Here is a 13,543-nt window from a genome sequence, read left to right on the forward strand (position 1 = left end):
GTAATCAGATACCCAATCTTCATGCAAATCTTGGCAGAGAGACAGGCATCAGATTTAACCACAAAAACCATCACGGGCAAGTCTTCACGTATCACAATTATGGCCTCCTATGGAGTCTACCACAAACTCATTTCAACAGGGTCCACCAAGATAACAATCAGGTGTGTATATTCTCATCAGCATTCCCCCAGAGAAGGCACACAGCTTTGGGATGTGTTGGTGGTGTAACCCAGCAAACTGAGATGGAATTTGTAGATGAAATAAACCGCAGCCACTGTGTGTCGGTGCTAGAGGAATACAGATTTATGCACTGCCGTGGTACGGGTGCAGATCAAGCAAGGTGCTTTGTGTGTAATGTGCCAAGCATTTTAAGTGTTACCAGAGCTGTAGGTTAATTGGCCGCTTTAAATTGCCCCTGGTGTGTAGGGAGTGGATGCAGAAGTGCGATAACATGGAACTAGTGTGAACGGGTGATCGATGGTCGGCGTGGACTCGGTGGGCTGAAGGTCCTGTTTCCATGCTGTATCTCTAAACTAAACTAAACTGAATGTTGTCCGGGTTTGCTGCATGCATGAGTAGACTGCTTCATTAGCTGAAAGGATGTAAACTAAATTGGCCTTAATTAACGCCAGATGGACTTCTCAGTGAAACATATCACCACAGCAAGGAACCAAAAGCCTCTCAAAGGTTGAAACTGCAAATTTAACATTTATTTGTAATGACGACTAGCCCTCAGCAGCTGATAGCAGCGCTGCCTCACAGCGTTAGAGACCCGGGTTCGATCCTGACCTCGAGTGCTGTCTGTGTGTGCAGCTTGCACATTCTCCCTGGGACCGTGTGGGTTTCCTCCAGATGCTCCGGTTTCCTCCCACATCCCAAAGACGACCAAGTTTCCAGGTTAATTGTCCCTCTGTAAATTGCCCCTAGTGTGTTGGGAGTGGATGAAAAAATAGGATAACCTGGAACTAGTGTGAACAGTTTGCCGAGGACTCGATGGGCCGAAGGGCCTGTTTCCATGCTATTTCTCTAAACAAAACTAATTTGACCTCCATTCTAATATATTTTATGTCCTAACTAATGAAGGTCAGATCCAATGAACTTTCTTCACCAACCTATCTGTTGTTCAGCTTTTATTCCTCCATTTCTAATACTCCTTCCACCTGTTCTTACTTTTTTAGGCAAGTTTAGTTTATTGTCACGTGTAAAGCTTTTCGGTTATGTGCTATGCAGTCAGCGGAAAGACTATACATGATGAGAGCATGCTGGGGAAATATTTTCCACATAGACATTATAGTAGCTATGGAAATGCAAGTTGTTGTGCCACTCTTGAGTGCAAGGCAGAACTGCCAAATCAACGGCAAAAGTTTAAGAAAGTTGGATACAGATCCCTGTGGTTAAGCACAACAATGATTCAAACAGTATTTTATCATTTTGTAATAACATAGAACAATACAGTATAAGAACAGTCCCTTCGGCCCACAATGTCTGTGCCGAATCTGATGCCAAGATCAACTGCACATAATCCATATCCCTCCATTCCCTGCATATACATGCGCCTCTCTAAAAGTCTTTTAAATGCGACTATTGTATCTGCGCCACACATAGCCTTTAAACTTTGCCCCTCTCGCCTTGGTGTGCTAAACATTCTAATTCAGGGGTGGTGTTGGAGCAGATACAACAGTGACATTTAAGAGGCTTTTAGACAGTGGCATTTAAGAGGCTGATAAGAGTTGATCTTGGCATCATGTTCAGCACATGGATATGCAGAGAATGAATATCACGTGCAGGCAGATAAGATTAGTTTATCTTGGCACCATGTTTAGTGCAAACATTGTGGGTTGAAGGGCCTGCTCCTGTGCTGTGCTGGTCTATGTTCAATGTAACATAGTACTAGATTGTAATAAATGAATTGCTGTTAATTTACTCATTATATTTGAAAATAGTATTGCCATGTTCATTTCATATTTTTATCAACTCTGCTTTCTAAAGTTTAATATTCAAGACACAAAGTAGCCAAAAAAAACGCACTGCATTGCAAATCAAGTGACAAGGTTTCTTTCCCAAGTGTAGTCAATTTGTGCTTAGCAAGCTCTTACACCCTAATGAAATAAGTGACCAGACATTGATTGAGGAACAAGTGTTGTGCAGGGTACAAAGAGAATTCCACTGTTCTTTTTTGAATATTTTACATCCACCCAAGAGGGCAAAGAGGAGGTGTACACTGTAAATCAACATTCTTCATTACGTTTAATAACATTTCTGCCTGAATATATCAATTACTCTGCATAATGTCAATGAATAATGCAGCAATTGTCTATCATGAGCAAGTCCTGTTGGATCAATTTAAACCAATGCAATCTTTCACCGAGATCATCTTAGCAAAAATCTTACCTCTGGTGCAGTTCTTCCTTCGTGCCAGAATTCAGTGGCATGCTACCTTCCCATTGTGAATCATGCCCTAAAGAATGAAAAAAGACAGTAACTAACCCCAGTAATATCTTATGCTGTTCAACCTTTGTTCAATTTCATATTACAAAGACAGAAGCCATTTTAGATTTTAGTTTTAGGGATACAATGTGGATACAGGCCCTTCAGTCCACCGAGTCCACGCCAACCAGCGATCACCCATTCACACTAGTTCTATCCTACGCACCAGTGACAATATATAAAAGCAAATTAACCTACAAACCCACATGTTTTCAGAACATGGGAGGAAACCAGAGCACCCAGAGAAAAACCCAACATGGTCCGTAGAGACAGCACCTGTAGTCAGGATCAGAACCAGGTCTTTGGTAAGGCAATAAGTCCACTGCTGTGTCACTATGCCGGCCTTTAACTGGGTACCTATTAAAGTAGTTTGTCCAGCCCCTACCTCTCTTTCAGCATTCCTCACCCCCAACGCAATCAGTCTCAAAAAGGGTCCCGACCAAAATCGTCATCTATCATTGTTCTTCAGATGCTGCCTGACCCGCTGAGTTACTCCAGCACTTTATGTGTTTTTTTGTAAACCACCATCTGCAGTTGAAGTGTCTACCTGTTAAAGTACTCTTGTTCTTTGTGACAACTTTTCAGAATTTCATTTGAAAAAAGTAATTTTCAATTAAAAAATATATATTCTTCCGTTTATAATGTTATTCCTATCTTTCTTCGTGCTGATGTGACTAACATGAAATATAATTTAATCATCAAAGTAGAGAGAATTAGGCAACCATGGGATAAATAAAATGTTTAAATTCTCAAATCACTCTACCCCCCACAAGTTTCAATAATTGCAGATGGCAGAATTAATTTATTGTCAATGGACGAGTAGGTTGGTGAAATCTTTACGAATATTTTGTTAGGCTCAGGAAGTCTGGCAGATCAAAAGTAGTAATCGGCTGCTGTCTGTGTGGAGTTTACACGTTTAGATTTAGAGATACAGCGCGGAAACAGGCCCTTCGGCCCACCGAGTCCGCGCCGCCCAGCGATCCCCGCACATTAACACTATCCTACACACACTAGGGACAATTTTTACATTTACCCAGTCAATTAACCTACATAGCTGTACGTCTTTGGAGTGTGGGAGGAAACCGAAGATCTCGGAGAAAACCCACGCAGGTCACATGGAGAACGTACAAACTCCGTACAGACGTAGTCAGGATCGAACCTGAGTCTCCGGCGCTGCATTCGCTGTAAGGCAGCAACTCTACCGCTGCGCCACCGTGCCACAACTGTGACCCCAAGGGTTTCCTCTTGGTCCTTCAGTTTCTTCCCACATCTCAAAGAGGTGCAGGATTGTAGGTTAATTGGCCTCTGTAAAATTGCCCTGAGTGTGTCGGGAGTGGATGAGAATGTGGATAACAGAACTAGTGTGAACGGGTGATCGATGGTCGGCATTGACTCGGGGGGCCAATTCAATCAATCAATAGCATTGTTTTTTGGCCAACAATAAACGGCCTTTACCTCCTGAGCCGACCACTTTCAAATCCAATGTTAGTAGACATTTTATGATATCTGATTCTTCCACGGATAATGTCCCCACATGCACCTTTACTTGAAACTCTATCATCTTCCATTTCGACCTTAGCCCATTCTAAAGTTAAAAAATCAAAGACACATAACTTCCAATTCTTTCAAAGCCACGGGCTAGAATACTTTGTGTTGGTATTGGTTTATTTTTGTCACGTGCACAAAGATACAATTAAACATTTTGTTTTGCATGTAACCCAGGCTAAACATACAATACGTGTGTATCGTGCAAAAGGAGAAAATAGCGAGGTTATTGCACAGGGAGAACATGCACACAGACAGCAGCCGATTACTAATTTTTGCGTTGCAGCTGCAGAGAAAGTGCGTCATATTGAGGCCCAAAAGAATTTTATTTCCCATTTAGTGAAAGCTTTTCTCTATATCTTGAGCATTCTATTCAGAAGGGTATTAATGTGCGATAGAAATCACCTTTGTGCTTCTCAACTACAATTTCACTATCTTCTAATCCACAACTGTTGAATTTAATACTGTTAATATTGCCCCGATTATCACCCTGTATGATAATGACTTACTATTCACACGGTGCCTTTTCTTCAAAAGGCATTGTAAGTAGAATCTTTGACAAAAATTAAGGCAGAGGAAGATAGATTCTTGATAAGTGAAGAGTTTAAAGGTGTAGAGGAATGTGCATTTGAGATTACTATCAGGTCACCCATGATCATATGAAATGTGTGAACAGACTCAAAGGCCTCTACTTTCTTAGAAGTTGAAAGAGATTCAGATGTCACTAAATATTCCAACAAACCTCTATGGAAGCACTGTAGAAATATCCTGTGGAAGTACAGCAATTCCAACGCACAGGAACGCAAGATGCTGCAGAGAGTGTGGACTCAGCCCGGTCCATCACAAGCATCGACACCAGGCGCTGCCTCAAGAAGGCGGCATCTATCATCACGGATCCCCACCATCCGGGCCGTGGCCTCTTCTCACTGCTGCCATCGGGCAGGAGGTACAGAAGCCTGAAGTCCCACACCACCAGGTTCAGGAACAGCTACTTTACTACAACCATCAGGTTCTTGAACCGACCTTGACAATACAACTCTATGGACTAGCTCTTGAACCACCATGCACTTGTTTTACAATTGTTTTATTTTGTTTTGTTTAGTTTAGTTTAGGTTAGTTAATTTTAGTTTAGTTTAGAGATAAAGCGTAGAAACAGGCCCTTTGGCCCACGGAGTCCATACCGACCAGCAATTACCCATTATCCCACTTTCAGATCCCACACTAGGGGCAGTTTATAAAAGCCAATTAACCTACAAAACTGCACATTTTTAGAGTATGGGCAAAACTGGAGCGCCTGGAGGAAATCCACGCGGTCACAGGAAGAACGTACAAACTCCATACAGACAGCATCCATAGTCAGGATCGAACCCGAGTCTCTGATGCTATAAGGCAGCAACTCTACCTGTGGGATGGCACAGTGGTGCAGCGGTAGAGTTGCTGCCTTACAGCACCAGAGACCCGGTTCAATCCTGACTACGGGCGTTTGTCTGTTTTCCCTGTAAGTTTGAATGTTTTCCCTGTGATCATGTGTTTTTTTCTCCGGGATCTCCGGTTTCCTCCCACACTCCAAAGACATAGAGGTTGTAGGTTAATTGGCTTGGTAAATTGTCCCTAGTATGTGTAGGATAGTGTTAGTATGCGGGGATCGTTGGTCGACACAGATTCGGTGGGCCGAATGGTCTGTTTCTGAGCTGTATGTCCAAAACTAAAACTACCACTGCGCCACTGTGCCATCCCTTTGCTTTTCATGATTGTACTTTAGATCTTTAATTTGATGCTGAAGCAAATGCAGTCTTAGTAATAACGTGAATATCATGCACAACAATACTGTCAGGTTTTCACTGTAATCCTGGCGTTAATCCTTCACTTACCTGCAGAGGTGGGGCTCGATAACTTTGACATTGGCTGGGGCACATCCTTCATCCTTGCGACAAGTCTCTCAGAGAGCTGCAAAGACATAAGTTTGTTAAAGCTGTAATATTCTGTTGATTAAACGTTCACCAGAAACAATGCGACCACTTGACCCTTGATCTGTTGTGCGGAAGGTGAATTGGTCCAGATCGTTACTAAAGCAAGAGTTGATATGTGTTATCTTTCCAGTCTGATGACCCGTGTTAATAGTGGTAATTGGGCGGCACAGTGGTGCAGCGGTACAGTTGCTGTCTCATAGCGGCAGAGACCTAGGTTCGATCCTGACTACAAATGCTGTCTGCATGGATTTGTACGTTCTCCCTGGGACCCCATGGGTTTTTCTCCGGGTGCTCTGGTTTCCTTCAACACTCCAAAGACGTGCGGGTTTATAGGTTAATTGGCATCTGTAAATTGTAAATGGTCCCGAGGTTGTAGGATAGTGCTAGTGTACAGGGTGATCGCTGGTCGGCGCGCACTCAGTGGGCCGAAGGGACTGTTTCCACACTGTATCTCTACAATTTAAAGGCCCATCAGTCCACTGAATCCGCACTGACCAACAATCACCCATACACTAGTTGTATGCTACACACCAGGGACAACTCATAGATGCCAATTAACCTTCTGCCTCATTATTGGTACATTCAGTAACTCAATGGGTCAGGCAGCATCTCTGGGGAACATGGATAGGTGACGCTTCGAGTCGGATCCCATCTTCAGAGTGAATGTGGTTGGAGGGGAGAAACCTGGGTGGGGGTGGGACAAAGCCTGGTAGTGTTGTTCAGTGTCCCTACTCCACATCATCAGACAGTCCTTTTGTTTTCTTCACCTCTCCTCTATTCCTCAACTTAAAATGTTTGATTTCTAACATTTCATGATTCTGTGAAGGGTCATCGACCTTGCACAGTCTCCCTGTACCTTCCTCTACACGCACTGCCTGATCCGATTTTCTTAGTAAAAGTTTAAAGAACCCAACTTGGTGAATGAGATGTGTAAGAAGAAACTGCAGATGTTTATTTACACCGAAGATAGACACAAAATGCTGGAGTATCTCAGTGGGTCACGCAGCATCTCTGGAGAAAAGGAATAGGTAACGTTTTGTGTCGTGACCCTTCTTCAGACTGAGAGTCAGGGGGGAGGGAAACTAGAGGTTTGAAGGGCAAATCAGAGCCGGCACCAATGACCAAGGAAAGGTGGAGTCCACAATGGTCCATTGATGGCTGTGGAAGAGGTGATAACGAAGGGATTTATGGATGCGAACAGTGGAACTGGCAGGACAACTAGGGTGGGGGAGTGGCGGAGGGAGAGGGAATGCAGGGGTTTCTTGAAATTAGAGAGATCAATATGCATACCGCTGGGTTGTAAGCTGCCCAAGCGAAATAGGAGGTGCTGTTCCTCCAATTTGCACGTGGCCTCGTTTCACTGAACGCTTACGCTCGGTCCGCCTTGGCCTACGTGATCTCCCGGTTGCCAAACATTTTAACTCTCCTTCCCGTACTGACATTTCTGTCCTGGGCCTCCTCCAATGTCAGAGTGAGGCCATTGTGGGCTCCACCTTTCCTTGGTCATGATTCGTGGTGATTCGATTTGGGATCATCAGCAGTGACTGTCTGCACCCGGCTGTGATTTGTCTTTAGACGGATGCTGACTCAACAGCTTTCCTTGCCAGTCTGAAGAAGGGGCTCGACCTGAAACGTCACCCATTCCTTCTCTCCAGAGATGCTGCCTGTCCCGCTGAGTTACTCCAGCATTTTGTGTCTAAGAGGTTCAGAAGTGTGGAAACGCATACCTCCAGATTCAGGGACAGTTTCTTCCCATCTATTATCAGGCCACTGAACAGTCCTCTGATCAGCTAGAGTGTGGTCCAGACCTCCCATCTACCCCACTGAATCAGCCAGCTCTGATTCGTGGTGAATGAGATGTTCAGTTAGACCATCTCATATATTAACAGACTATTCTATTTCTTTCACAATCACTCCAACCTGATCCTTTGTTAATGTTATTTAAGGTTCATTGCTGTTGACAGTTGTCAGGCAAAATTTACTTTGCGCTGTTGGTGGCGAGAATTTAATTGAATTACATGTTGTGCAGAAGTGTCCTTAAAAACTCAAAATGAAACCTTCAAAACACAAATGCCTAAATAAATGTCACTTTCTGCAAGTGCGTACGAACCTTGTCATTGCCTTTACTTTTATTGTACTTTCGGTTTTATTTCCGTTTCATTCTCTTGTTAGGATTATGTCTGGGTTTTGATTTGGTTGAAAGCTTTTGTCAGTTTGAACACCAGATCTCTCTCTCTCCTATTAATTGGACTGTGGACCTGAATAGTAGTACGAGGCAAGAACTCGGGAGGCAATCTGTTTTAACTGTACTCCATAATACATAGGTGCAGAATAAGGCCATTCAGCCCATTCGACTCCATCTAGAATTGTGACTGAATCTTCTTTTCCCTATCCCATAGTCCATTGAATCATCAATGAAAGATACAGCATGGACGCAGGCCTTTTGGCCCATCGACTCCACACCAACCATCGATCACCCATTCACATCAATTCTATATTATCCCACTTTCTCATCCACTCCCTACAAACTTGGGCTAATTATTTTAGTTACGTTTATTATCATCACGTGTACCGAGGTACAGTGAAAAGCTTTTGTTTCGTGCTATTTAGTCAAGGAAAAGATTATACATGAATACAATCAGGCCGTCTACAGTGCACAGATCAAGGATAAAAGGAACAACATTCAGTGCAAGATATCACATTAAAGTCCAATAAAGTCTGATTAGAGATAGTTCAAAGGTTTTCAGTGGGGTAAATGGGAGGTCTGGACCACACTCTAGCTGATCATAGGACTGTTCAGTGGCCTGATAACAGCTGGGAAGAAACTGTCCCTGAATCTGGAGGTATGCGTTTCCACACTTCTGAACCTCTTAGGCACAAAATGCTGGAGTAACTCAGCGGGATAGGCAGCATCTCTGGAGAGAAAGAGTGGGTGACATTTCGGGTTGAGACCCTTCGTCAGACTTCAGTTCCTTCCTACACATTTCTTCTGTATCTCTTGCCTGATGGGAGAGGGGGAGTAACCGACCGGGGTGAGACTGGTCCTTGATTATGCTGGTGGCCTTGCCTAGGCAACATGAAGTGTAGATGGAGTCGATGGATGGGAAGTTGGTTTGTGTGATGGTCTGGGCTAGGCCCACGACTCTCTGTAATATCTCGCAGTCTTGGATGGAGCTGTTCCCAAACCATGCTGTGATGCATCCCAATAAAGCTTTCTATGACGCATCTGTAGAAGTTGGTGAGGATTGTTGGGGACATGCCGAACTTCCTAAGTCTACAAACCCAAACTGGGGGAGAGTCCAGGATTGGCGGAGGAGTAGCCATGGGTGATGGAGATCTAGGCCATTGAAGTGATCAGTTTTACTCCATTACTTTGTCTAACACTATTCCTCTGGTGACGTTAACGTAATTTAACCGCTCCTGAGATTATTTAGTTATTAATGGAATGGCCATGGTATCTGCTATCATCAATATTCTTGAAATATATCTGTTTAATCCCATTTCCTTGTTCTTATAACTTTTATTCCAGCCAAACTCCACTAGAGATCTACAGTCGCTGGGTGATGCAGCATGGAAACAAGCCATTCAGTCCACCACATCCAAACCCTCCAATGCGGACCTGTCCAACCCAAATCTGTCCTGGAACAGCCATATCGAAGTAATGACCAAGAAAGGACATCAGCGGCTCTACTTCCTTAGAAGGCTTAGGAAGTTTGGCATGTCCCCATCAACTCTCACTAACTTCTACAGATGCGTCATAGAATGCAGTTAATCAGAATGCTTCGCAGCCTGGTTTGGGAACAGCTCCATCCAAGCCAGCAAGAATTTGCAAAGAATTGTATCTACACTTCACACAGCCTCGGCAAGGCCACCAGCATAATCAAGGACCAGTTTAACCTGGTCACTCCCTCTTCTCCCCGCTACCATCAGGCACAGATGTGTGATAACGCACACCTCCAGATTCAGGGACGGTTTCTACCCAGCTGTCATCAGGTAACTGAACCATCCTATCACCAAATATATAGAGATCCTTATTTACCATCAGCCTGATTTGAGACCATCAAATTATTTTTAATCAAACTTTACTGGACTTTATCCTGTGCTAATCAATATTCTTTTTATCGTGAATCTGTAGTCAGGCTCAAATGTAATCATGTATAGTTTTTCCACTAACTGGATAGCACACAACATAAACAGCTTTTTGTTTATTATTGTCACGGTACACATGACAATAATAAACTAAACTAAACTAAATCTAGCTCCCAGCACAGGCCTTTATTCACTTGGACCTTGCTTTTATTTTTTATATGCTTAAAGTAATCTGTTATTCCTTGGTTTTATCTTTGTCACTAGATTTCCCTCGTGTTTCATCTTCCCTTCTTTCACTATCTTTTTTTAGTGGATTCTGAATTTTATCCCATTCTTTAGGGCTACCACTGATATTCACTTCCTCTCAAAGTAATACTCTTTGTAAAGGGCGGCACAGTTGCGCAGTGGTAGAGTTGCTGCCTCACAGCACCAGAGACCCGGGTTCAATCCTGTCTGTACGGAGTTTGCTCGTTATCCCTGTGACCACGTGGGTTTCCTCCGGGTGCTCTGGTTTCCTCCCACACTCTAAAGACGTGTGGGTTTGTAGGTTAATTGGCTTCGGCAAATTGCCCCTCGCCACCCCTCACATCCCCTCCCAACTTCCTCCCAATTGCCCCCCAGGGAGACTCCTCCAGGGCACTCCTCCCCCTCATCCACATCCACATGGCAACGGCCCATGAGCAACAAGGTCCCTCCCCCCTCATTAGCATAGCCCCGCATTAACATGCCCTGCATTAGCATGACCCCTCCCCTTCATCACCATGACACCGCCCCCTCGTTACCATGACCTCTCATTAGCATGATCCCGCCCCTCATTAACGGCCCATCCCACTCAAACATGACGTCTCCCCTCATTAGCATAGCTCTGATTACCACGCCCCCTCATTTACATGACCCCTCCCCTCGTTGCCATGTCTCCTCCCCTCGTTGTCGTGTTTCCTACTTCTCATTACTAAGGCTCCGCCCACTCGTCCACCTGACTCCGCCCCCCCGCCAGGCCCCTCCCCGCCCCCGCTCACCCGCAGCCCCTGCAAGATGGTCACGCGCTCGTGCTCGTCCGTGCCGAAGGAGACGCGCCGAGCGCTGCCGTTCGCCCCCATCCCTGCTCCGGCCTCCTGACGACGCCCCGGCAACCGCGCCCTCCGCCAATCGCGGCCCTCGGCGCTGCCCGGTGCCCGGTGACGCCACCGGCGACGGCCTGCGCCTGCGCCTGCGCGCCGCCAAGGCTTGTGGGAGGTGCAGTCTCCAAGTCCTGAAGTTCAGGTCGCTGGTGCGGTTCCCCGGCCGGCCACGGGCGGCGTTGCGGCACCACTCTGAGACTCAGCGGGTCAGGCAGCATCTGTGGAGGGAGAAACAGACTTGACAAAGGGTCAGAAACAGAAACAAGTGGACAATTAACACATTTTAAGAAAATGGAAAGAGTGTCGAGAACAAAAGGCATATCTTAGATGAGGCAATAAAGGGCTGAGAGGAACTAGGAGGAGACAGGACCAGCCCGAGATCACCCATGTCACATTGAATGGCAGGGCAGGTTTGAGGGGCCGAGTGGTCCACTCCTGCTAACTTAAAGGGGTGGCGTTGCTGCCTCACAGTGCCAACGACCCGGGTTCGATCCCAACCTCGGGTGTTGTCTGTGTGGAGTTTGCACGTTCTTCCTGTGACCGCATGCTCCGGATTCCTCCCACGTCCCAGTCATGTGGGTTTGTCAGCTTATTTGCTTCTGTAAATTTCCCCTAATGTGTGCGTGAGAAAGTGGGTGATCGATGGTCTTGGTGGGTCTGCTTCTATGCTGTGTTTCTAAATGGAAGTTCTTATGTGATCAGATGGAGACAAGACGGAATGATTCAAAAAGTGATATATTTCCATGTGAAGGGTTCTGACCCAAAATGTAACCCATTCCGTTTCTCCAGAGATGGTGCCTGACCTGCTGAGTTACTCCAGCACTTTGTGTCTATCTCTGATACATTTCCATGGTTTGTCACACCTCATAGTGCATATTACCTCTGATCACACCATCTATACTTTCCTGCAGACTAAAGCTTCCATCTCACCGTCAGCTATATGATAATTTAGCATCATCTGCAGTGCTCTCCCTCGATTCAGATTCTCCCTTAAACCGTCCACCCTGACCAAACCTTTGGCCGTCTTCCATAACAGCTCCTGTAAAGTGTTTTGGGAAGTTTTATTACATTTTTATGAAGTTACAAATACAACATGTTGCAACAAAAACCATTTGTTTTAAGCAAGCAAAACAAAGGCATGAGAAATGCAATTGAGGTCTACAAAGCTCCCTCTCCCTCCCCCTTCCCTTCCACCTACATTCCTTCCTCTGGTTTCACTATAATCTCAAGTCTTTAATTCTTTCGTCTCACACCTGCTTTAATCTTTTACCTATCACAAGACCCCCTTTGCCTGTGTTCACCTATTACCTGTCATGCTTTCTCCTGCCCCTCCCCACAGATTTCTCACCACCCACCCAACCAGTCTGAAGAAGGGTCCCGACCCAAAACATCACCTATCCATGTCCCCAGAAATGCTGCCTGACCCGCTGAGTTACTCCAGCACTTTGTGTCCTCTTCCTCAAATCCATTGGCGACAGCTTGCAAAGTTTGGGGACTGGTGTTCGTTCTGCAATACCTTACTATTCTAAAGCTGAAGGAGAATGCAATGTTTCATTGTTCTATTGTCAGTGCATAAGACAATTAAACTCTTAACTCTTGATGTTTAGATTTATTTAATCGTTGGCTCCAAACGATTGCAACACCGCATTGTTCCACCAGGTGGAAGTCCTTACCCACATACACTGCGACTACACGTCAGCGCTCTCTGCTGGAGCTGGGTGCTGCTGCAGGATTTCCTGAACATTCAGCTGTGAGTGCCAGAGTATTTAAGTCAAGTTTATTGTCACATGCACAAATACTGCGAAGCATTCATTTGCAGCAGCCTCACAGACACATGCACTCAAATTATCCAGCAGGATATAGATCAGTTAACAGATGGGCAGTAGTTGCTGTCTTACAGCGCCAAATACTCAGGCTCAATCCTGACCACAGGTGCTGTCTGTTTGTGGCCTGCGTGAGTTTTCTCCGGGTACTCCAGTTTCCTCCCACATTCCAAAGACGTACTGGTTTGTAGGTGAAGTGGCATCTGTAAATTTCAAATCGTCCCTCGTGTATGTAGTAGTATTAATGTGCAGGGATCGCTGGTTGGCGTGGTCTCGATGGGCCGAAGGGCCTGTTTCCGCACCGTATCTCTAAACTAAACTAAACGTGAGCAAAGAAATGGCAGATAGAGTTTAATAGGAGGAATTGTGACGTGTTGCACTTCGGGAGGTCGAATGTGAGGAGAAAGTATTTAGTTAATAGCACCAATGTACAGAAGGATCTCAGAGTCCAAGTCCACGAAAATGGCAACACAAGTAGAGTATATTTGCTTTTCATTAGTCAATGCAC

General features: G+C 45.1%; 1 protein-coding gene across 1 annotated transcript in view; it reads right to left on the reverse strand.

The window, feature by feature from the left end:
* Positions 1-12,167, reverse strand: part of LOC144602006 (MICOS complex subunit mic25a-like) — a 329,321-nt gene extending 317,154 nt beyond the window's left edge. Inside the window, 6 exon segments of the mRNA XM_078414690.1 lie at positions 2,392-2,458; positions 5,904-5,979; positions 11,111-11,211; positions 11,214-11,349; positions 11,352-11,404; positions 12,143-12,167. Coding sequence (XP_078270816.1) covers positions 2,392-2,458; positions 5,904-5,979; positions 11,111-11,211; positions 11,214-11,349; positions 11,352-11,404; positions 12,143-12,167 — 458 coding nt within the window.
* Positions 12,168-13,543: the final 1,376 nt, after the last annotated feature.

This window comes from Rhinoraja longicauda, chromosome 17 (assembly GCF_053455715.1).
Source record: "Rhinoraja longicauda isolate Sanriku21f chromosome 17, sRhiLon1.1, whole genome shotgun sequence".
Taxonomy (NCBI): domain Eukaryota; kingdom Metazoa; phylum Chordata; class Chondrichthyes; order Rajiformes; family Arhynchobatidae; genus Rhinoraja; species Rhinoraja longicauda.